General features: G+C 41.2%; 1 protein-coding gene across 4 annotated transcripts in view; it reads left to right on the top strand.

Annotated features, from left to right (window-relative positions):
• Lrrc40 (leucine rich repeat containing 40) overlaps positions 1–25,988 on the top strand; it is a 41,976-nt gene that overhangs the window by 4,634 nt on the left and 11,354 nt on the right. For 3 of the 4 annotated variants that reach the window (XM_052178845.1, XM_052178848.1, XM_052178847.1), the window contains exons 3-11: positions 151–224; positions 2,487–2,616; positions 12,559–12,682; positions 16,375–16,517; positions 17,636–17,808; positions 19,387–19,474; positions 19,592–19,637; positions 20,384–20,492; positions 23,428–23,535. In XM_052178845.1, coding sequence (XP_052034805.1) covers positions 151–224; positions 2,487–2,616; positions 12,559–12,682; positions 16,375–16,517; positions 17,636–17,808; positions 19,387–19,474; positions 19,592–19,637; positions 20,384–20,492; positions 23,428–23,535 — 995 coding nt within the window. Of the gene's footprint in view, positions 1–150; positions 225–2,486; positions 2,617–11,448; positions 11,536–12,558; positions 12,683–16,374; positions 16,518–17,635; positions 17,809–19,386; positions 19,475–19,591; positions 19,638–20,383; positions 20,493–23,427; positions 23,536–25,988 lie in introns of those variants that run through there. The other variant, XM_052178846.1, reaches the window with a different exon arrangement.

Here is a 25,988-nt window from a genome sequence, read left to right as displayed (position 1 = left end):
CAGTATATACATAATAAATTACTAATCACCCATCACATTACCATTTAATATGAAGAACAGGGGTTTAGTAAATTATTTTTTCAATGGCAAAGCTCAAATATTGCTAATTATAAGTCTAAGAATATTGACTTTGTCTTGTATTCATTTTAGATACATGATAATCAGCTGACATCTCTCCCTTCAGCTATAAGAGAGCTAGACAATCTTCAGAAACTTAATGTCAGGTAAAGTGTGAACCTATTTCTAAGACTGCAGTTACAGTGGTATGAACCTGAAATCTCTTTTCTTCACATAGAATATAACCTTGAACTACAGTGTGGCCCAGTAGGAAGCAGGGTTGGTTAAATACCTGCCAGATGCTGGATTCTCCCCAAGAGGAGAAAACAGGACCAGATCTTTGCATCATCCCAGAAACTGGCTAAGGGAGAACAAGAATGTAATGATTCAGTTATTTGGTTTTTTTTGTTTTGTTTTGTTTTTTTGTTTTTTTGTTTTTTCGAGATAGGGTTTCACTGTATAGCTCTGGCTGTCCTGGAACTCACTCTGTCGATGAGGCTAGCCTCGAACTCAGAAATCCACCTGCCTCTGCCTTCCAGAGTGCTGGGATTATGGGCATGCGCCACCACTGCCCAGCTTATTTTTTCTTTTCTTTCTTTTTTTTTTTTTTAAAAGATTTATTTATTATTATATGTGCATACACCATAGCTATCTTCAGACACACCAGAAGAGGGCATCAGGTCTCATTACAGATGGTTGTGAGCCACCATGTGGTTGCTGGGATTTGAACTCAGGACCTCCGGAAGAGCAGTCAGTGCTCTTAACCTCTGAGCCATCTCTCCAGCTCCTTATTTTTTCTCTTTAGAGAAATCTTGCTGTTTGGCCCAGTGTAACACCAAAGTGCTTTGGGACTTTTGCCTTAGTCACACAAGTCTGTGGGGCTCTTCACAGCAACTTTGTCTATGTGTTTTGTTTTTAGAATTTATTACATCCTCTTTGATTCTATAGATTTAAAGCCAATTGATGTTTTTTTTTTAATATATTTTGTTTATGAGATACTTTTGGCTCTTGTTTTAGAAAACTTTCTCAGAATCTCAGGTTTTAATTTACACTTTTAGCCTGAAAATCTAGTTATTACATAGTAGATTAGAAATACTAATTATTTCATTAATGGAGAAGAGTTTTGTGCCCTTTTGCTGCTTTTGGCTTGAGTTTTGGGTTTTGTGGTGCTTAGTGGAGGTCAGGACCCCTTGTATGTTCAGCAGCTGAGCCGAAGCATGACTTTTAAGTATTAGTAGTAGTTAAACATGTCCAAGCACCTTTGGGGTCCACTAGTTTAATGTAATATTAGTCAAAAGCCTCTGACTTTCCTTTCCCCTTTTATATGTAAACTAAAATAAAAAATGGGATAAATTTCATAGTTGAATATTTAAGTTATGATGCATTTGAAACTTATTTATACCCCCACCACCACTACTTTTTTTTTTCCAAGACAAGGTTTCTCTGTATAACAGCTTTGGAACTGAACTTCCTGAAACTCCCTTTGTAGACCAGGCTGGCCTCAAATTCCAGAGATACCCTCTGCCCCCTGAATGATAGGACTAAATTGTGTGCCACCACATCCAGCAATTTGTAAAGGTTAACTACAATTCAAAACAGACGAAAGTGCACTACCCTTCAGTCTGTACAAAAAGTACCTGTGGGATTCAAACCAAAGGTTTCATGTTTATAAGACAGGTGCTTTGACCAAGTAAGCCGTGGTGCCAAAGCTTCATTCCTCTCTTAATTACTAGGAAGTATATGTCAGTATGTTGATAAGGCCAAGTATAGAATCAAATTGAGTATTGCCAGACCTATTAGATCTGAAACTAGAAATAAATGCTTTTGTTTTGAACATGAAATTGAAAACCTAGCCTCCATATCAGACACAGCTTTAGGGGCAGGAGAGATGGGTTAACATTTAAGAGCACTGTGTACTCTTCCAGAAGATCTGGGTTCAAGTTCCAAATCTACACAGCAGCTCACATCTCCCTACAACTCCAGATTTGGAGTATCCAACGCTCTCTTCTGGCCTTGATGTGTACCAGACAGACATATATATGGCAAAACAGCTATACACATAAAAATAAATATTATAAAAAATATATAGCACCATTGAAATGTGTATGTGAACATAGTTTTTTCAGGATAATGTAAATATTTAATAAGAGTCCAGTAAGTCCTTTTCATATTACATGTTAAACAATCAAAAGTTTACAAATTATTTATGTCTACTTAAGATTTTCATAGATGGTTTTCTTTCAAACCCTAACTTGGTTTAAATTTCTGCTAATGGGTGTATATTTTGGAGATGTGGGTCTTGATAAACACTTGAATGGATGGGACCATTCGATAGTTATGGTGCGTCTGTGTGGTTGGTTGACAAAAGCCTTTGGTAACCAACTTCTTAGCCTACTAAGTCACTCAGCTTTTATTTTATTAACTAATAGCCATAACAAACTGAAAATGCTGCCTGAAGAAATTACGAGCTTAAAAAACCTGAAGGCGCTGCACCTCCAGCACAATGAACTGACTTGCATACCTGAGGGATTTGAGCACCTTTCCAGCTTAGAAGATTTAGTAAGTTACGACTTTTGGTTTTTGCACCATTTGGGGCTGTTGGGAATTTTCACTAGCTGGAGAACTGAATGTATGATTTAAACTGTAGGACATGTAGGACATTGCTGGGACAGTGCTGGGAGAGTGCCAGGACAGTGTGGAGACTTTGATGAGACAGTGCCCAGACAGTGCGGGGGCAAAGTGGGGACAGTGCGTGGACAGTACGGGGATATTGCAGAGACATTGCAGGGACAGTGCGGGGACAGTGTGGGGACTGTGCTGGAACAGTGCGGGACAGTGCCAGGACAGTGTGGGGACAGTGGAGGGACAGTGCCAGGACAGTGTGAGTACAGTGTGGGGACTGTGCAAGGACATTGCAGAGACAGTGCCAGAAGAGTGCAGGGACAGTGCGGGGACATTGCGGAGACGTTGCTGGGACAGTGCGTGGACAGTGCCGGACTGTGCCAGGACAGTGTGGGGACAGTGCGCCTATTTTCCTGGGACATTGCAGGGACATTGCCGGGACAGTAAGGGCACAATATGGAACAGTGTGTGACAGTGAGTGGACAGTGCAGGGACTTTGCTTCCACAGTGCGGGGACAGTGCAAGTACAGTGAGGGGACAGTGCGCGGATAGTTCCAGGACAGTGCCGGGACAGTGCCAGGACAGTGAAAAGACAGTGTGAGTACAGTGTGGGGACAGTGTGGAGACATTGCTGGGACAGTGCGTGGACAGTGCCAGGACAGTGCACGGACATTAATGAGACAGTGCCAGGACAGGGCAGGGGAAAAAGCGGGAACAGTGTGGTGACAGTGCATTGACAGTGCGGGGACATTGCAGAGACATTGCTGGGACAGGGCGAGGACAGTGCCGGGAGTGAGCTGGCTCAGTGCGGAGACAGTGTGGAGACAGTGGGGGGGGGACATATGGACAGTTCCAGAACAGTGTCAGGACAGTGGCGGGACAGTACGGAGACATTGAGGAGACATTGATGAGACAGTGCATGGACAATGCCGGGACAGCACCAGTACATTGCGGGGATCAGTGCAGGCACATTGCTGGGACTGCGTGAACAGTGATGGGAATGTGCTGGCACAGTGTGAGGACAGTGCAGGGACAGTGAGGAGACAGTGAGGGGACAATGCAGGAACAGTGCAAAGACAGTGTGAGGACAGTGTGGGGACTGTGCAGGGACATTGTGGATACAGTGCCAGAACAGTGCAGGGACAGTATGGGGACATTGCTGAGACATTACTGGGACAGTGCGTGGGCAGTGCTAGATTGTGCCAGGACAGTGCAGAGACAGTGCAGGTATTTTTCCAGGGACATTGCGTGGACAGTGCCGGGACTGTACGGGCGCAATATGGGACAGTGTGGCAGGGAGGGGACAATGCTGGGACTGTGCTGGCATACTCCTAGGACAGTGCAGGTATAGTTCGAGGACAGAACAGGCACTGTGTCAGGAAAGTGAGGGGACAGTGTGGGGACAGTGCAGGCACAGTGCCAGGGCAGTGCGGGGTAATTGGGGAGACATTGCTGTGACAGTGCGAGAACATTGCAGGGACTGTGCTGGCACAGTGCGGGAATAGTGAAGGGACAGTGAGGGGACAGTGCTAGGACAGTGCTGAGACGGTACAGGGACAGTGCAGGGACAGTGTGGGTACTGTGCAGGGACATTGTGGAGACAGTGCCGGATCAGTGCAGGCACAGTGTGGGGACAGTGCAGGGACAGAGCAGTGACCTAGTGGGACATTGAGGAGACATTGATGGGACAATGCATGAACAGTGTGGGGACTGTGCTTGCACAGTGTGGGGGCAGTGAGGGGACAGTGCGGGGACAGTTCCAGGATAGTGACGGGACAGGGATGGGACAGTGCAAGGACAGTGTGGGGACTGTTCAGGGACATTGCAGAGAAAGTGCCCAAACAGTGAGGAGACAGTGCATGTACAGAGCGGGGACAGTATGAGACATTGAGGAGACATTGCTGGGACAGTGCGTGTACAGTGAGGGGACTGTGTTTGCACAGTGCAGGGACAGTGTGGGGAAAGTTCCAGGACAGTGACAGGACAGTGACAGGACAGTGCAAAGACAGTGTGGGGACTGTGCAGGTATATTTCAGTCAGTGCCGGGAATGTGTAGGGACAGTGCGGGGACATAGTGGAGACATTGATGTGACAGTGCGTGGACAGTGGCAGAACAGTGCCAGGATAGTGTACTGACATTGATGAGACAGTGCTGGGACAGAGCAGGGAAAAAGCAGGGACAGTGTGGTGAGAGTGCGTGGACAGTGCAGGGACATTGCGGAGACATTGCTGGGACAGTACGAGGGCAGTGCAGGAATTGTACTTGCTCAGTACGGGGACAGTTCCGGAACAGTGGTGGGACAGTGCCTGGAAAGTACGAGGACATTGCGGAGACATTGTTGGGACAGTGTGTGGACAGTGCCGGGACAGCGTCAGGACAGTGCTGGTACATTGCAGAGACATTGCTGGGACAATGCTTGAACAGTGATGGGAATGTGCTGGCACAGTGCGAGGACAGTACGGGGACAGTGCAGGGACAGTGCAAAGACAGTGCGAGGACAGTGTGGGGACTGTGCAGTGACATTGTGGAGACAGTGCCAGAACAGTGCAGGGACAGTGCCGGGACAGTGCAGGGACAGTGCAAAGACAGTGCGAGGACAGTGTGGGGACTGTGCAGTGACATTGTGGAGACAGTGCCAGAACAGTGCAGGGACAGTGCGGGGACATTGCTCAGACATTGCTGGGACAGTGCGTGGGCAGTGCCAGACTGTGCCAGGACAGTGCAGGTATAGTGTGGATATTTTCCCAGGACATTGCGTGGACAGTGCCAGGACAGTATGGGCACAATATGGGACAGATTGTGGCAGGGAGGGGACAATGCTGGGACTATGATGGCACAGTCTTAGGACAGTTCAGGGACAGTGCGAGGACAGAACGGGCACAGTGCCAGGACAGTGAGGGAACAGTGTGGGGACAGTGCCAGGACAGTGTGGGGTAATTGCGGAGACATTGCTGGGAAAGTGTGAGGACAGTGCGGGGACTTTGCTTCCACAATGCAGGGACAGTGAGAGGACAGTGAGGGGACAGTGCGGGGACAGTTCCAGGACAGTGACCAGGCAGTCTAAGGACAGTGTGGAGACTGTGCAGGGACATTGTGGAGAAAGTGCCCGGACAGTGGGGGGACAGGGCGGGGACAGTGTGTGACATTGAGGACCTATTGCTGGGACAATGCGTGGACAGTGAGGGGACTGTGCTTGCACAGTGCAGGGACAGTGCAAGGACAGTGATGGGACAGTGTGGGAGCTGTACCGGGACAGTGCACGGACAGTACCTGGACCTTGCAGATACTGTGCGGGGACAGTATAGGAACAATGTAGGGACATTGACGGGACAGTGCGGGGACTGTGGCAGGACAGCGCGAAGAAATTTGTGGAATTTGCAGTTACATTGCAATTTAACAAGGGAACAGAACAAGGACAGTGTGGGGACTGTTCAAGGACATTGCGGAGACAGTGTTGGGACAGTGCAGGGACATTGAGGAGACATTGCTGGGACAGTGCATGGACAGTGCGGGGACAGTGTGTGGACAGTGTGGGGACTGTGCTGGCACGGTGCGGGGACAATGCAGTGGCAGTAAGGGTACATAGCTGGGCCAGTGCCAGTATAGTGCCAGGACAGTGCGGGGACAGTGAGGGGAATGTGCAGTGATATTTCAGAGACAGTGCCTGGACACTGTGGGGACAGTGTGAGGACAGTGCAGGGACATTGCTGAGACATTGCTGGGACAGTGCCAAGACAGTGCGGAGACATTTTTGAGACAGTGCCTGGACAGTGCGGGGACAAAGCGGAGACAGTGTGGGAACATTGTGTGGACAGTACGGGGATATGGCAGAGACATTGCTGGGGCGGTGCGAAGACAGTGCAGGGACTGTGCTGGAACAGTGCGGGGACAGTGCAGGGACAGTGCCAGGACAGTGTGAGGACAGTGTGGAGACTGTACAAGGACATTGCAGAGACAGTGCCTGAAGAGTGCAGGGACAGTGCTGGGACATTGCGGAGACATTGCTGGGACGGTGCATGGACAGTGCTGGACTGTGCCACGACAGTGCAGGGTCAGTGTGGGTATTTTCCCGGGACATTGCAGGGACAGTGCAGGGACAGTATGGGCACAATATGGAACAGTGTGCGACAGTGAGGGGACAGTGCTGGGACTGTGCTGGCACAATCCTAGGACAGTGCAGTGACAGTGCGGGGATAGAATGGGCACAGTTCCAGGACAGTGTTGGGACAGTGCAGGTACATTGCGGAGACATTGCTGCAACAGTGCTAGGACAGTGCAGGGACAGTGCCGGGGACATTGTGGAGACATTGCTGTAGCAGTGCCAAGTCAGTGCCGGACTGTGCCAGGATAGTGTGGGGACAGTGCGGGTATTTTCCTGGGACATTGCAGGGACAGTGCCAGGACAGTATGGGCACAATATGGGACAGTGTGTGGCAATGAGGGGACAGTGCTGGAACTGTGCTGGGACAGTCCTAGGAAAGTGCAGGGACTGTGCGGGGACAGAATGGGCACAGTGCCAGGACAGTGTGGGAACAGTGTGGTGGACAGTGCAGGGACAGTGCCAGGACAATACGGGGTTATTGCAGAGACAATAGTGGGACAGTGAGAAGACAGTGCGGGGACTGTGCTGTCACAGTGTGGGGACTGTGCAGGGACATTGCAGAGACAGTGCCGGGACAGTGTGGGGACAGTGCAGTTCCAGAGCGGGGAACCGTGCGGGACATTGAGGAGACATTGATGGGACAATACGTGGACAGTGCAGGGACTGTGCTTGCACAGGATTTTTTGAGGAGCTTACCAGAAATTATTTTAATTAGATTGCTAAATTAGTAACTGTAAAAATGGCTTTTCTATGTTATCAAATGAACTTTAAGTTATACTTCAGGAATAAAGTTTAGAAGAAAACAGTGGACATGCCTTTGTTATTCAGAGGCTTTTTTCTTTTTCTTATTTTCTTTTAAAAAGCACGTCAGATTTTCATACTTTCAGTTTCAGAGCGTCCAGTGCTCTCTTCTGGATAGCAGGGTGTAACTGGACTTATAGACAATTATGAGTCATCATGTAGGTGCTGGGAATTAAACCTGGGCCTTCTCTAAGAGGAGCTAGTGCTCTGAACTGTTGAGCGATCTGTCCAGCTCTTATCTGATAGGTTTTTATATCTTAGTTGAGTAGAGGGAAGTGGTCTTGAAAGTACATCTGTTCTTTTTTCTATCCTCTCTGTATTTTATAGTCTGTTCTACCCAATGGCCTTACTGCCCAACATATCCAATTTCTTAGTGGTTACTTTACCCCGGTTTTCAAATTTAACACTTTTTTTTGGCAAAACTTTCATGCTGCCTGTTATTTTCCTTAACCAGAATCAATCATAAATCAGCACAGTATTGTTTTAATAATTTTAAGAATAAAAGCCATAGACACCTTGCATTGGCTTTATAATATAGCAAGGTAAGTATAAGTATGTCTGACTCTTACTTACTGAAGTAAGAAACAGAAGCTTATACAGCAGGAAATTTGTCCTAAGTTATACAGCTGACAAAAAATGAAATTAAGATTTGAAGATAAAAAAACAAAACAACAAAAAATACCCCAAAAACCAAAACCAAAACCAAACAAAACCAAAGCCGGCAGTGGTGATACATGCCAGTAATCCCAGCACTTGGGAGGCAGAGGCAGGTGGATTTCTGAGTTCGAGGCCAGCCTGGTCTACAGAGTGAGTTCCAGGACAGCCAGGGCTACACAGAGAAAACCCTGTCTCAGGGAAAAAATACAAAAAGACATTTGAAGATGTCAGTTTGCCTCCAAAGCACATTCCTGTTCTCTCCATTGTAACAGGATGAGAGTCTGCCATAAGATGTTTCAGCTGAAAGGCTTCAGTCCTCTGACTCAGAGGCTCCAGCTCATACATAGTATGCCCTGCCATTTCATACTGTGCCCTGTCTTTGGCCTTGGCATGTTTTAGAAAACTGATTTCTCATTTTAGCCTTACGTTTTATTTCTTACTAATGGAAAAGTTATTTCTGAGTGTTTTAAGTATTTATTCTGTATATACTACTTCCTTCATATGTCTACCATTTGTGCTAGTGTTTAAAATGAAAAATTGTCTTTCAACCTGATCATATTAGAAGTAAGGTTTGAAAAGTAAAAGGCAATTGTAAATAAAAGAAAGGAGGGAGCTATTAGATTTTCATAGAAAAAAGTTAATTTTGGGGGCTGGTGAGATGGCTCAGCAGCTAAGAGCACTGACTGCTCTTCTGAAGGTCCAGAGTTCAAATTCCAGTAACCACATGCTGGCTCACAGCCATCTATAATGAGATTTGATACCCCCTTCTGGGATTTCTGAAGACAGCTACAGTGAGCAGGGCTGGAGAGGCTGCAGGTTCAAGAGCTGGAGAGTTGGCTCAGTGGTTAAGAGCTTTGATTGCTCTTTCAGAGTTTCTGAGTTCAAATCCCAGCAACCACAACCATCTGTAATAAGATTGGATGCCCTCTTCTGGGGTGCCCGAAAAGCGCTACAGTATATTTACATATTATAAATAAATAAATCTTTTTTTAAAAAAAGTTAATTTTGTAAGTTAATATTAAAATTGATTTAAAAAACTTTAAGTATAGTTTTATGAGTATATGTTTGTTTGATTATATGGCATGTTCATTCAAGTGCTGAAAGATGATATTGGAGCCCTTGAAGCTGACATTACAGGTGGTTGTGAGCAGCCTGGTGTGGGTGGGCGATGGAAATGAATTTGGAAACTAAATTAAGTCCTCTGAAGAGCAGCTAGCCCTCTTAACTGTGGAACTGTCTCTCCAGTTCCAAAAGTTGTTTTCTGTTTTGTTTTTCTCTAGAAAAGAGCTTCATGTAGAGGTGAAAGTTAAGCCTTACAATAAATGAAGTTTTCTCTTTCTTCACAGGTTCTCAGATGTTTTCATCCTTCCTTTCCTTCTTTCTGCTCCCCCTCCCCCAAAAGAACTGTTTAGTTGTGGCTTTCTTGGAACTCTCTCTGTAGACGAAGCTGACTTTAAACTCCTTTGCTTCACAAATGCTGGGGCTAAAGATGTTCTTCACCACTGCCTGGCTCAAGAATTTTTCTTAAAGATTCAATATGCTTTAGTTCAATAGCATTCAATTAATGCTAAATAAAAATATATGTAGAAAATACATCAAAACAGATTAAAATATAAATACTTGTAATCATTTATGCTAATATTTCCTGACATTATATAGAACTTGTTTAGCCCAAGAGTACCAAGTAAATGTTTATTGAAAGAATGACATGTCATAAATATGGATTAGTTTATGTATCATATTTGCTTTAAAATTTTGTTATATGTATATAGTGTTTTGCCTGTATGTGTGTTTTTGTACCTTGTGTATGCCTGGTGCCTTGTAGAAACCAGAAGTGGGTTCTGTAACCCAGGCATTTGAGCTGCCATGCTAGGAATAGAACCTGTGTCCTCTGCAAGAGCAACAAGTGCTCTTAACTGCCGAGCCATATCTCCAACCCCAAATATTTGATGTCATAATTAAATATTTGACTGTCTTGATACTGTTTAGAAGTTAGGGATTTTATTAAAATAATTTGACCTTTTCATGTGGTTTCAGAATTTCTTTGTTAGGAACTCTTCATTGTCAGTATTAGTTGATTTTGGAATAATTTTGGGACTGTGCTAAAAGCTTTAAAAACACAGTAAAGAGCTCCCAAATGCCCTTCATCCTGACTTTCAATTAACTTAATTTTATTTTTTAGAATAACTTACTTATTCTTTGAAATTTTTGTATGTTGTATCTTGATCATACCTGCTCCAGTTTTTCCTTCCCAGATTCTCCTATCACAGGTCCCCACATTTTAACTTTCTTTCCCTTTTTTTTGTTTTTGTTTGTTTTCTTGTAACTCAGTGAGTCCAATTGGTGCTGCTTGTTGGCGTGTTGGTTTGCCTTGTTGGCTTGATTGTGTGCTGGTGCCACAGCTTCTATGAGTCAATCTTATGTCCAGAAAACAGCATCTCACAGCACTCCTGCCCATCTCCCAGCTCTTAAGTTTTTCTACCCCTTCTTCCTCAGTGTTCCCTGAGCTTTGAGGGGAGTGCTATATGTGTGTCATTTAGGGTTTAGAATTAATTTTTTAAAGTTATTATTATTTATTATTATTGTTTTTTATTTTTAGTTTTTTATTTTATTTTATTTTATTTTATTTTATTTTATTTTATTTTATTTTATTTTATTTTTTTGACACAGGGTTTCTCTTTGAGTATCACTGGCTGTCTTGGAACTTGCTCTGTAGACTAGACTAGGTAGGCTGGTTTTGAACTCACAGAGATCCGCCTGCCTATGCCTCCCAAGTGCTGGGATTAAAGGCATGTACTGCCAGCACCTGCCTAAACACTCAGTTTTCTCAGCACTTTGACCAGTTGTCTTTCTAGTAATTGCTGCCAACTCTAAGAGGCTTTTCTAGTCAAGATTGAGAGTAGCAGTTATTTTTGATTGTAAACATTTAGAAGGCAGTTTATTAGCCTGTCCACTTAGCAGAATAACAGTAGTAAATCCCTTTACCTTACCCCCATAGCCTATGACCTGACCTCTCCAGCCTTGGTCTTTTGACCAAGTTTAGAGAGACAGCTTGAATTCTCTTCCATGGAACATTCCTCATATCCAAGTGTAAAACTGTTGTCATCCTCGTGACAGTCAAGCCACTACTGTTAGTACATCTTACTTAGCAGATAGTATCACAGCATGCAGCATCTAGTATTAAGCTCATTGTATCTTTTTTCCCCAGTGGCTGCAACTTCTGGCATTCTGAAAGCTAGCCAGCATGGAGGAAGTTTCCTATTCAATTCCAGATTATCTTTACCCTGCAACCAAAGTATGTGGTGTCTTCAACAATAGGGTCTTATCATCTAGTTATGGTCAACAGCCAAAAGCAATGGAAATAGCTTGTGTTGCTTTGGGGGGCCGTTGGGAACTCCCTGACCAATACCTCATAGGGAGGTAAGCTATACCTGGCACAGAGAGTTTTATTTAATGACCCATGTCTTCTGGAAGCAGTGCTGTCTACTAATGAATGGCACCTGTACTAAAACTCCTTTTTCTTTAAGCTTTACACACACACACACACACACACACACACACACCACTCATAGACAACTGGCTTTATTCTTAATTATATGTATATATATGTATGTGTGTGTGCCCGAGTATGTGCATGTAAGTACAGTTGCCCATGGTAGAGGCCAGAAAAGGACATTTGGATTCCCTGGATTTTTTTTTATTATAGATGATTGTGAGCTGCTTAACATGGGTACTGGGAACCAAACTCAGGTCCCCTGCAAGAGGAATATGAACTCTTAACCACTGAACCATCTCTCCAGCCTCTTTAATTATCTATATATTTTTTACTTAGCTTACCTAGTACTGAGTTTTTGTAAGGACTTTCATACACCATAGATTTTTTTACTACCCGCCTCCCTTCCCCCCCAAATACACACACACACACACACACACACACACTCTTCCTTTGGTTCTCCATCCCTCTGCCCTATTCCCATGTAACCCTTTAACCTCCAGAATTCTTTTATCTCCTTTTGAATTACATGTTCTACTGCAGAGGTATTACTTGAGACTAGTAAACACCATCATGTAAAATACTTTCAGTGTAGGAACTGATTTTAATTTCTGCCCATTACTTTGATGGACAGATAGTGGACCTGCAGGTGTTGAAGAGGAGTGAATCCTGGTCTGTGAGACAGCGGGTGAAGTTGAAAATATCTGTTCCTCTGAAGTCATCTCTTATTTTAAAATTCCTTCATAATTCTGAAATTCCTTTCATGGGTATCTGTTTACTGTTATTTCCTCACTTACAGATTCATTCTGTCCTTTCTTTTTAAAGGATCTTTCAAGCAATCGTCTTGCAACTGTGCCTGCTGATTTTGCTTTGCTGTCCAGTCTGCTGCGACTCAATCTTTCCAATAACCAGCTGAAGAATTTGCCAGCAGAAATAAGCAGAATGAAAAGTAAATTGCAATAGTAAATACTGTATGAATTTGAGGTTAATGCAACTTTCTTTTGGGAAAACAATTGTTAAGATAATTATAGAGAAAGAAAATACATTTCTTAAATTGTAAATTCAAATGCTTCTTAGTAAGATTTTCTTCAGACGATTGTATCTAGGGTCTGCCTAAATGACTATCAAAAGACATTTAGCTTATGACAAAATGAAATTGTAACTGGTGAGTAGTAGAAAAAACATGCAGGAAGTTGATGAAGATTCTGTTTCATGCTATCTTCATGAGTTTTTCACCATCCTATCCTTCTCAGTTGACTCCACTTGCTTGGGGATACAGCTGTAGCTTCCTTTGGTTTGGAAGTAATGATGTCTAGTGAGAGTCCTGTTTTGCCTGAGTGCCCAGATTGTCAATTGTTTTTTAAAATAATGAAATAATGAACAGTAGTAGTTCATTGTTTACAGAGGTAATACTAAGGGACACGGGTACATTCTAGTGAGTCTGTATTTGTACTCATGACTATCTCAGAGCTCTTAAGAAATTTAGCATGTAAAACGGTTTTCTTGTTTAAAGGCAGAAAACATGCTTAGTATTTCTGGGTTCATGACTATACTACTACCTGTTGTATACTGTTTACCATAGCTAGTTTTTTTTGGCTAGTAATATATAATTTCTTATAAAAATATAATTACAAATTACATTAAAATTATATACGAAGAAATTAAAAGTTTTGAACTATGCTATTTCCTATCACTCAGGCTGGCCTCAGACTTGCTATGTAGTTGAAGATAGCCTTGGTCTTCTGCCTCTACCTGCCTAGTGCTGGGATTACACATTTGAGTTACCATTCCCAACTCCTGTTCATAGTTTTAGAAGTCATAGATATGATTTTTCTATAGTTGATTGTAGGTAACTTTCAATTAAGTTGTAAATTTTTTATTTTTTACTGTAACTCTTCTTTAAATGAAATTATTTTGGGCAGGCCTTGACTTTACCATTTTCAATGTCACATCCCTTAACTAACATAATATATAATCAGGACAGTGTATGGCACATGGTCTTCCTTCCTTCCTTTCCTGCCAAGATCAAACTTAGAACCTTGTGTGTGCTAGGTAGTGGTACAGTTGAATCAGCCAGAAGCATGGCTTGATTTGGTTGGTTGACTTTTGTTTTTCCTAACTGGAGCATGCTGAAACAGCAGAGGGCATCTGAGCTCACACAGCAGCCTGATGACTCCTTGACCATGCGAGTCTCTGTTCTTAGCCATGCTGCAGCGTCTTCCCTCTACTTCACATACAATATTTGCTAGTTATTTGTTACTAGTGAGCATAGCCTAGTCTTTTTTTTTTTTGTTTTGAGTGATGCTACGTAACTAGAATGCTCTTTCTCTTGAGAGTTTGCTGTTGTATTAGTCACAGTGGTTCTATTCAGTGATTTATTTCCCCGCACTTTAAAGATAGATAGTTATGGGATTAGAAATCAGATTTAGAGCTGAGTTTTTATCCTCCCCACTCCAGAACACATATTCCACTGCTTTGTTCCTCAGCTAATGATCCTGATTCGACCCCTGAGTTTACAATAGCCTTTTTCTTTAAACTTTATTTATTTTATATGTATGTGTGTTTTGCCTGCATGTATTTATGTGTATCACATTTGCAGAGATCAGAAGAGAGATCCCCTGGAACTGGAATTATGGGTGGCTGTACATCACTAGTCATTATGTGGGTGCTGGATCTTCTGAAAGGGCAGTCAGTCATTGCCATTACCTGTTAGGTATCCAGCTCCTACAATGAGCTTTTGTTTATAGAATTTTACAGATTTGAGTGGATCAATTCATCACCTTCCCTCTCCCCTTCATTATTCTAGTCAAGTAATATCTAAACTTTGGGGAAGGCAGAACACTCAATATAAAATAAATAAATATTAAACTTAAAAAAATAAACTTTTATTTATTTATGGTTTTTTGGATTTTTTGGTTTTTTCGAGACAGGGTTTCTCTGTATAGCCCTGGCTGTCCCAGAACTCACTCTGTAGACCAGGCTGGCCTCGAACTCAGAAATCCGCCTGCCTCTGCCTCCCAAGTGCTGGGATTACAGGCGTGCGCCACCACCGCCCGGCTAAAATAAACTTTTATTAGAAGTTAAAACTAGTACTTCTTTCTTTCTTTCTTTCTTTCTTTCTTTCTTTCTTTCTTTCTTTCTTTCTTTCTTTCTTTCTTTCTTTCTTTCTTTCTTCTTTTTTTTCTTTTTTCTTTTTTCTTTTTTTTGGTTTTCTGAGACTGGGTTTCTCTGTGTAAGCCTTGACTGTCCTGGAACTCACTCTGTAGACCAGGCTGACCTCAAACTCAGAAATATGTCTGCTTCTGCCTCCCAAGTACTGGGATTAAAGGCATACGCCACCACTGCCTGGCTTAGGACTATGTGTTTTAAAAAAGTGGCTAGTTTCTCTACGTATTAGAAGGATCAAGCTGAAGGTGGCATATCAGTGCAATTTTGGATTATGTTAAACTTGATAGGCTTGAAGTTAGGAAAATAAGCTGCAAAATGTATATTTCTTATTCCAGTTTATTGGAGGGCTGAGGATGAAAGTTTTGAATTATGTTTTTAGTCATCTGAATCTATTTTATGGTTAAGGGAGAAAATTGCTTGTTAACTCCTTAAAGAATACCTTTATTTAGACAAGTTTTGTTTTTCTGGAAAAGGCACACATCAGACAAAAGTGGTGGTATACTTTGGAATCCCAGCAGCCAAGAGGATGAGGCAAGAGGTTCGGGAATCTAGATCTGAGGCCAGTTTAGGCCTCAGGGGGTGGGATACTTTGTCTCCGGAACCAAACAAGTGAAGAAGAAATTTCCGGGAGATGAAGATCCTGTAATGAAAGTCATTGTTGAGCAGATTAGGTGTCAGGAAAGCATGTTGGAGCTAGAGAAATGGCTCAGTTGGTAAAATTCTGATATACAGGTATGAGGATCTGAGTTTGGATCCCTGGCACACATGTAAAGTCTCAGCGCTCACTAGCCTAATCATTGAGGTCCTGGGTCATTTAGAGACCCTGTTTCAAAAAACAAGGTAGAAAAGATAGAAGAAGATATTGAACAGCAACATCTTTTCTTCACATGCACAAGCATATGTGCCTATATGCAAGCATACACATACATATCATATATAAAATTCACCATAGAAAAGAAGATAGGGAGAGGAAAGGAAGAGGCAAAATGGATGGATTAAAGAATGGGAAGGAGTACACACAAACCCAAGGCTTGTGTTATAGTATGTGTAAGCCACTATCACATTCCCTCATCTAACAGATAACATCCATTCAGATGCTTGAATTACACTAAGCTCTTTTAAAGAGGAGTAAATGAGAGCTATACAGTTCATACAGTTAATATACTTCAGAGTAGTTTAGCAAAGTACCTAAAAACTTATTCTTAACTGTATTTCAAAGATGGCCTTGTATTATTCAATATTGATTACCATTTCTTTATTTAAATATAAAAGTCAATTTTTATTTGTTCAGTTCGTGTATGTTTGCATATTTTTGATTGTCATATTCATAGGAACAGATTAAGAAGTCTTTGTTGTGACATGTTTATTATGATTTAATATTTTTCTGTATTTATTTGTGCAATAAATTATTCTGTCTTTCTAGACAATAAAAAAATTAAGTATTCTTTAATTGTCTCTGAATATGTATTGTAGGACTAAAGCATTTGGATTGTGATGCCAATCTCCTGGAGACTGTGCCTCTTGATGTGGGTAGCATGGAATCACTGGAATTGCTTTATTTGCGGAGGAATAAATTACGTGTTTTACCTGAGTTTCCTTCTTGTAGGCAACTAAAGGTACTATTTAGTTAATAATTATACCACTGTATGTTTTCTAAAAGTTTTTTTTTTTTTTTTTTTTTTTTTGAAATTGAAGTTTTTAAAAACTAGCCAATCTTTTGGGTATAATCTATGAATGGTATTTTTCTCTGTTGATATCTTTCAAAACTTCAGTCTACTAAGAGTACTGATGTTTTCTTGGTAATGGAAAGGAATAATCATTTCAGCAATAGGTTTTGTGTATTTTGTGTAGTGAGCAGTTTTTCCATAAAGAAGGGCCTTATAGTGAGGTGAGATGCTCTGCTGAGCTGTACTGTGTCTGGCCTCTAGCAGCTGGGGGAAGGGGACTTGTTAGGTTGCCACCTCTCAGGATTACCTGACTGCCGTCACATTTCCAGAGCTAATCTTATGGTTCTAGGTGTAACATTAGTGCTGCCTCCTAGATTTGCTGTGCTTTAGTTTTTCTTTTTTTGGGAGGGGGGTAGGGGGGTCAGGCAAGCTTCTTTTAAATAAAATTGTGGCGGTGATTTTTTAAAAATGCTAGGAAATTCCATTCACTATGGTAAATTTTTATTGGTTATAGATTCTGTTAAGAAGTTGGTGTATGTAATAGTATTATGTAATATTTGTTTCCCAGAAAATAGTTTTGAATGGGTTTGTTTTGAAACTAACTAGTTTTTCGCCAGGCAGTAGTGGCGCACGCCTTTAATCCCAGCACATGGGAGGCAGAGGCAGACGAATTTCTGAGTTCGAGGCCAGCCTGGTCTACAGAGTGAGTTCCAGGGACAGCCAGGGCTACACAGAGAAACCCTGTCTCTGGAAAAAAAAAAAAAAAGAAACTAGTTTTTCATCACTATTGTGTGTAGATTTATACTTTTACTTCTGTAAATATAAATAATAAATTGTTTCACTGATTTAGCTTTGTAAAACTTTCTGCAAGGTTAAACAATAACTATTTTGAGATTGTCAGAAAAATATTTTAATCATATTTTAGCTTTACAAAAGGTTGTGTCTAAATAACATAATTATAATGTTTTTTTTCTATATGTTGCAATGATTTAAATCTAAAAGTATCCACACTTGTTTTCATTGTTTAGTATATAGTTGAATGAAATATATTGTACCTGGTGTCATAGGAATTGCACCTAGCTGAAAACCAGATCGAGGAGTTAGGGGCAGAGCATCTTCAGCACCTGCAGGCCATCCTTGTGCTGGACCTAAAGGGCAACAAGCTGAGGTCTGTTCCTAAGGAAATGGCGCTGCTGCAGTCTTTGGAAAGGCTTGACCTGAGCAACAATGATATTAGTAGGTATGTTTAAAGATTAAATGGTAGAAATTAGAGTTTAGTCTGCATTGGATTAGAATTAGTTTTGTAAGTCCTTTTAAAAAACTATTAATTATATATTGAACTCATGTTGTATATGGATAAGAATTAGTTTTCCTCCTTGGCTGCCAAGTTAATACATTAATGAAAGCAAATGTGTAGTCACATTTCAGAACTCTTTAAGGGTTGCTTTGTGTCTTTTTCATGCATGACTACAGTTCCAGATTCTTACTGTCCATGCCGTGGCAAAGCAAGTGCTTCATGGGCATTTATTGGACTTGGATAATGAACATTGTGTTGAAATATGAAGTTCTTGAGTGACTAAAAGATTTATGATTAGAGAACTTAGACAGGACTGAGATTAGTTAGTTATTAAGTTAGTTATCAGGTTAGTGCCTGATATACACACACCTAATAGCACACTTGTGCTCAGGACCCAGTCTGAGTCTAACCAGCTAATATGATATATGAACCAGGATGTTTAATTCCATGTGAAAGTTGGTATATAGGATCCATATGTCAGGAGGAAATAATACACACATAGCTTTGGGAATTCTAAATAGGGTTCAAGGAGGAAAGTCCAAGAATTTTGGCCAAATAATCAGTTTTTATTTTACAAAGTCACTATCCTGAGTGTAAGTTCATTAAAGAGCCACTCGATGGCAGTAAATATGGTGCTTTGGGTGGCAGGCTTTAAAAATGACCTATTAGTTTAGTTCAGTAATAATTGTCACTAAGAAACATTTCTTTGTCGAGTTTGTTGATAGTGGGTGATGTGGCCGCAGTTGGGGAGAAGGGGATGAAGTGAAGAGGTGAACCAGGATAAATTTCTAGTAGCTGACAACTGTCTGTTAGAGTTGGACAGAGCAGAGTGATAAGCAAAGACTGGTGAAAGCTACAGAGCACGGTGTTAAGAAAGGATTTGCCTACAGGTCCTGAGGAGATGAGACTTTGGGGTTTACACAATAAGGGCATGCATGAGGCTCTGAGCTGCATGGAAAAGGGGATGCTGTTCCCAGCTGTTACAGCTGCTTGTGTCCTCCAGACTTTCCTGTGTGACTCTTCATTGCTGCTGGAGCCACTTGTCCAGAGACTTTTCCTGCCTGAAACTCCATGTTATTTACCAATGGGTTGGTAGCTGTTTCCTAGGTGGGTTTGGGATCACTTAAGAAGCAGTGAAGGTGAGACACCACTGAATTAGAATCTTGCACAGTGAGAGCTCGGAATTTGTTCTAGTTTTTGGAGGTCCCCTTCTGTGATAAGGTGAAACTTATTTGTTACAGGACTGCAGATTGATTGTTCACGGCTGCTGGCTTTAGTGTTTCAGTGTGATCACTAGGCAGATAGAGCAGAAGCTTTATATTGCATGTTCTTTAGCAGCTTTAGTGTGAGGTTGGAAATCTTTGTATGTTTAGCATTAGAAGGAAAATATTTTAAGGACATTCATGCCTCTTCCTTGAGATTATTGCCTGATATGTTGTTTTCATTTGTTACTTTGTAGTCATGCTTTTGATTGAATTAGACTTACATGTAATGTTTCCTTGAAATCAATTTGTTCTGTAGTCTGCCTTGTTCATTGGGAAATCTTCATTTGAAATTCCTGGCACTAGAAGGAAATCCTCTAAGAACCATTCGAAGAGAAATTATAGCTGTACGTACTATTAGTATTTAGCAACTTATTTTTAAATTAAAATTCAGATATGTATGCTGATGCACAAAACTTCCAAGTGTGCCTTGCTAACAATGTGCTCTGTCTCTATTCTTTTAGAAAGGAACTCAAGAAGTCCTAAAATACCTGCGCAGCAAGATCAAAGGTACTTCTGTTGTCTTCTGTATTTTGAAGGAATATATGAAAAGTGGCGATGTTAACAGGACATCAATTTAAATGTTCTTTTGATAGGCTTATTAGAGATAGAATGCCTAGCATTTATGGTTCTAATTCTATATTCCTGCAGACTCTCACTTATAAAAGTGCTGAAGAGATGGTTCAGTGATTAAGAGCACTTGCTGCTCTTATAAAAGATTTGTTTCCCAGCACCTACATGGCAGCTCACTAGGGGAACCAGTGCTTTCTTCTGCCAGCCCCAGGCAGGCACATGGTACATATGCATTCATGCAGGCAAAACACTCATATATATATATATATATATATATATATATATATATATATATATATATATATATATATAACAACAAAATGAATCTTTCTTTTAAAAGTTCTTGAATTCATGATTGTGGATGTTATGTCACAGTCCTTCAGATTTGTGTTGAAATCTATCAGTTATAAAGTATCATCTCAAAGTTTAATTTTTTTTTCTTCTTTTTCTTTTATGTATATGGGTATTCTGCTTACATGTGTGTATGTGCACATATGCCATATCACAGGGTGTTTTTTTCTGTTACTGTGTTTCTTAAATGATGTCTCTGTTATTAGGAATAAAATGTATGACTGGGTATTATCAGTACTGTCTAGAAATCATGATTACTTTTATATATCATTAAAAATTTAAAGATAGCTGTGTAATTTTAATATTCACTTTATATAACTTTTCTTTTCCAGATGATAGAACCAATCAAGATGATTCTGCTTCTGAGACTGCCATGACACTACCAAGTGAAGCCAGAGTCAATATCCATGCCATAGTCACACTAAAGCTGCTAGATTATAGGTATGCAGTGTCTTTTAGTTGTTCTGTTGCTGTAACCAAACAGCACATTTTTAAAACAGAGCATTTAATTTGGGGCTGACAGTTACATTCATGGTTTTAGAGAGTTAGAGTCCATGACCATCATGGCAGGGAGCAGGCCAGCAAGCAGTCAGGCATAATGCTGTTCAGCTAGCTAGAGTGGTGTGGGCTTATGAAACCTCAAAGCACATCCCCAGTAACATACTTTTTCCAACAAGGTCACACCTCCTAATCCTTCCCCAAACAGTTCCACCAACTGTGGCCCAAGTATTCAAATATGTGACTTTGTGGAGGCTAGTCTCATTCAAACCATCACATTGTCCATCTACACAGTACAGCAGGACTTTCTTGGGCTTTCCAGCAGTATGATGAGACAGAGACTGCTAATGAAGTTTGAAGCTTAGGCCTTTTGCTTGGGCCGTATTCCAGCTAGCTCATCTAGCTTAAACCACCAACTAGCCTTCAACCCACCACATAGCTAGCTCTATACTTCTCTGCTTTGGTCTGTCCTTTCCATTGTCCACTCTCTGAATCTCCTGCTTTTACTTTCTTCTCCCTATGACCTCCTTTGCCAGGAAGTTCTGCCTTAGAACTTCCTGCCTTAGCTATTGGCTATCGTATATTTATTACAACTAATCATCAGCAAGACAACCTCTGATACATCACTAGATTGTCTTTAGGAAGGTGAAGAAGGATGAATATTTACAAAATAGAAAACCCAGTGATGGCCATAGAAATGACAGTACCAAAATCCCACCATCATTTAGCTCTCTGCTTGTACAGAATTAATTGTAAATAAAGAGATACATCTTACAAAGTAAAAAAGTTACCCCAACAGCATGACATTGAAGATTCAGTCAGTGTTCATGCCAGTCACATTAAAGCTACTAGCTACAGATATATAGTCCATCTGTACAGTATTGCAAGGGCCATGGGAAACTTTTGAGAAAGAGTTCTTCAGATAAAGGATAGCTAGTAAGGAAAAGGCAGTCATTGGAGCAGATTTCCCCTTTGTAGGTTCCTCAGGTCACAGAATTTAAAAGTGGGCTCAAAAGAGAACTTAGTCAAAGAGGTGGAGTTCCTGAGTATCCAGGGAGAAGTGTTGTGGGAAGGAGGTGCCTGAGTATCTGGGCATTTGGGGAGGGGTGGGGTACTGCTGGAAGGAGATAGAAGATGGGAAGGAAGGAGAGAGTGGTGTACTAATGCAGTGAAATTAAGGATTGGGAAGAACTTGTGCTCTGGGCATTTTTTTTTTTTAAATAGAATCTACTTTATTTCCTGTGTTTGTGGATGTTTTAGCTGCTTGTATGTCTATGTACCACATATGTGTCTAGTACCTGAGGAGGCCAAAAGAATGTCAGAGCTTTGAGAACTGGAGGTATAGAAGGTTGTGAACCGCCATGTGGGTTCTGGGAATCACTCCTGGGTCCTCTGGAAGAACAGTCAACGCCTTTAACTACTTAGCCATTTCTTCAGCCCTATGTTCTGTGTGGTTTTTATTAAAGGACACATAGTTACCCTTTTGGGAATGAGGTGGGCTTTGGTATAAGGCAGTGCTCCATCTATCTGGATAGTGTCTAGGAAGCAGGTGGCTGCATAGGTCCTTTCACTCTCTTCCTGCCTAGCCTCCCTTATCAAGGATATTTGACACAAAGCGATATCAATTGTAAAATAGGCGAGAAACAGATAGATGGATTAATGGTAACATTTTTATGGTAATTAAGTCATAAGAATGAATGAATGAATTAGTCATTCATAAGAATTATGAATGAGAGTTTGGTATTTTAAGCTCTTAATTTCACTAACTAGCATTTAGAGAACATTTCATGTTTGAGGGTATGTTAAATAAGAAACTGTTGTTTAGTTAGTGGAAAACTTGACTAACAGGAAGCTTGAGAAGTGATTATGTTTGTGATAGAACCGAGGTGTCTCATAGTTACACTGTATTATGGGAACACAGTGACACTAAAGCACTGACAATGTCTGTGTACAGAATAAGGGAAAGCACTAAAGACTATGCATTGTGGACGTATATCATATTAGGGAAAGAAGTTGGATAACCCTGCAGAGGCAGAGGTATTTGTCAGGTGCTTCAGTAGTGATGTGTGAAGCAGCAACAGTGAGGATGAGCAATGCTGCCAACATTTTTGCTCATGCTCCTTCCTGTATGGTGTTAGAGAGATGACGGGATATAGACTACAGGAAGATAACTATAAAGAATCTATAAACTGTCATCCATAAGTGTTGGTACATACCCTCTCAGCAGCGAAGATCTCCATTGCCATTGTTCTCACCTCCTGCTGCCACCCTGTAATGTGTGTGACAGTTACTAAGCCACAGTAACAGCTTGAATTCTCCGTACCTGTTCTTCAATCCTCTAATTATAGGGCATTATTATATATGTTTACATTTGCAAAAGCCATGAAATAACTTATTAAAGACTGCTCTTGAGCTTCTAATCCCAAAGTAAGCTACAAAGCTACAGAGCTACAAAGCTCAGAGTGTGGCAGCACCAACAGTTAGTTTAGCCTTTTTCCTACTGCGTGTCCTCCACCTCTACATAATAGAAGAATGAGAAGTAGCATAGGTGATTACACGAACTTAGTATCATGGTGTACCTGCCATTCTTTAGTCACCAAAGCTCACAGGTTGAACACATTTTAAGGAAAGCTTAGTTATAAAATCAGATTAAGCTCCAAGCGCAGGTAGAGAAATGGACCATGCATTCTTGTAAGTTTCTGGGTTTCCAAAGTGCTTGTTTTTGTTTCTGCTTCTGAGGATGAACATCCTGATCTCACATAACTTTATCAGCCACCTTGAACATTTTTGTAAAATCTGTAAAAGCCTTTAGATGTGGAGAATGGTGATTACATCTTTTTGGAATGTTGAGAATGCTTTTATTTTTAACCACTCTTAGTGATAAACAAGCAACCTTGATTCCTGATGATATATTTGATGCCACAAAAAACACCCTCGTCACTTCCATCAACTTCAGCAAAAATCAGCTGTGTGAGATTCCGCAAAGGTAGGATCGGCCAGTGATCCACTGTTGAGGTGGGCCTTCTTTTTGCCATTTGTGTTTTGGCAACTGAATGCTAGTTTCCTGAACTCTTAATGTGAGAGGGTGCTGCACACTGTGGTCCTACTGTTCTGAGAGATGCACAGGATCTTAAAACTTCCAACTTTATGTGTGAACTTGGGAAGTGGGTGTTAGAATTATTAAATCTAAAATTATTCGTCTTGTGTAACGCAGCATGGCAGGGAGAGTTTTGAGTGGCCACCCAGTACCAGGCCCACAGTGGGTAAGAGTGGTTTCACTTTTGGGCTCAGGCTAGGGAAACTTGAGTGATTGATCTTTCTTGTTTAGAACTAAAGCCACATGAACTGCTAGTGTCATCTTCTCGGCAGATGACCCTCCACTCTAGCCACTAGTTGCTATTTATGTTGTGCTTTCTTCTGTTTAGTATGTCATTGTTGGCATTAACTAGCAATATCTTAAAGTTATAGGAGAAAATTAGTATATTGTTGAACTTCAACAGAGTTTGTTGACTGTCTGCACCCAAATGATGCTAACAAATGAATGACCTCTTACTATTCACAGACTACAGGACAGGACGTGTCTTGCTGAGGGATCGCAGCAGTACAGCTGACTGTGCTGTTTCTTTGTCTGTGACAGGCTGTTCTTAGCTTCCTCGCCTATGACATACTTCTTAACATGGACACCTAAGGAACGCAGACAGAAAAAGACAAGGAAACTGATGAAGTGATAAAGGCTGCTATATCAGAAAGAAAAAAGAAAAAAAAAAGAATTGATTCATAGAACTGCCCAGATTTTCAAATGTTGAAAAGAACAAACTATAAAATATGTCACTATACTATAAAACTATAAAATTTATAGAGAACACTTGGGACGTAGGTCTTGAAGCAAGATAGCCCATTACAAGAACAGACCTGTCCATCTTTTGGTTCCTATTGTTGAAGGACTAGGAAGATGTCTGATTTGATCCCAGATGCACATGGTATGTTTGGGCAGACCTGGATCATGCCAACTAATGGAATCAAGGTGGAGAGCTGCAGGGGAAACTCCTGTGTACGTAGGGTGTACTTACTATTTTATTCTACAGTCTCATTCTTACACAGTATGCAATTCTCTTACCAGCAGTGCTCAGTGTTTTTCAGAAGCAGCTTATAAAGTCAAAGAAGACAGCACAGATTATTTTGCTTTAGAGTATTTCTAAGCATGTTCTTTTTCTTACATCTAAAATTTGTAATTCATAGTGAGTATTCATAAAGGACTGAATGAAATGCAAGGACATTGCACGCACTCTTATCACTGATATATTATCTTAGTCAGGGTTTCTATACCTGCACAAACATGACCAAGAAGCAAGTTGGGGAGGAAAGGGTTTATTCAGCTTACACATTCACATTGCTGTTCATCATCAAAGGAAGTCAGGACTGGAATTCACACAGGGCAGGAAGCAGGAGCTGATGCAGAGGCTATGGAGGGGTATTACTTTCTGGTCCTTCTCCTGGCTTGCTTAGCTTGCTTTTTTATAGAACCCAAGACTACCAGCCCAGGGATGGCACCACCCTCAATGGGCTCTCCCCCCTTGATCGCTAATTAAGAAAATGCCTTGATCACTAATTGAGAGAATGATCTCATGAAGGCATTTTCTCATTTGAAGCTCCTTTCTCTGATAACTCCAGCTTATGTCAAGTTGACACACAAAACCAGCCAGTACATACATATATATTATATATGTAACATAATTACAATATTTGTATGTATTACATATACATACAAATTACAAAGTATTTTATGTTATGGATGTTTGTCTGCATATACATCTGTGAATCACTTAAATGTCCGATGATTGTGGAGGACAGAAGAGGGTGTGGGAGTCTTGGAAACTAGAGTTATAGATGGCTGTGAGCTGCCACATGGGTACTGGGAATCAAAAGTGGGGTGGGTCCTCTAGAACAGTAGCCAGTACTCTTTTTTTTTTTTCCTTTTTTTTTAATTGATATATTTTTTATTTACATTTCAAATGATTTCCCCTTTTCTGGGTCCCCACTCCCCGCAAGTCCCATAAGCCCTCTTCCATCCCACTGTTCTTCCATCCACCCCTTCCCACTTCCCTGTTCTGGAATTCCCCTATACTCTTGCACTGAGTCTTTCCAGAACCAGGGACCACTCCTCCATTCTTTTTGGACATCATTTAATTTGTGGATTATGTCCTGGGTATTCAAAGTTTCTAGGCTAATATCCACTTATCAGTGAGTGCATACCATGATTGATCTTTTGAGACTGGGTTACCTCACTTAGTATGATGTTCTCCAGCTCCATCCATTTGTCTATGAATTTCATGAATTCATTGTTTCTAATGGCTGAATAGTATTCCATTGTATAAATATACCACATTTTTTGTATCCATTCCTCTGCTGAAGGACACCTAGGTTCTTTCCAGCTTCTGG

This window comes from Apodemus sylvaticus, chromosome 4, assembly GCF_947179515.1.
Source record: "Apodemus sylvaticus chromosome 4, mApoSyl1.1, whole genome shotgun sequence".
Classification (NCBI taxonomy): Eukaryota; Metazoa; Chordata; class Mammalia; order Rodentia; family Muridae; genus Apodemus; species Apodemus sylvaticus.
This window is presented reverse-complemented; position numbering and strand designations above follow the sequence as displayed.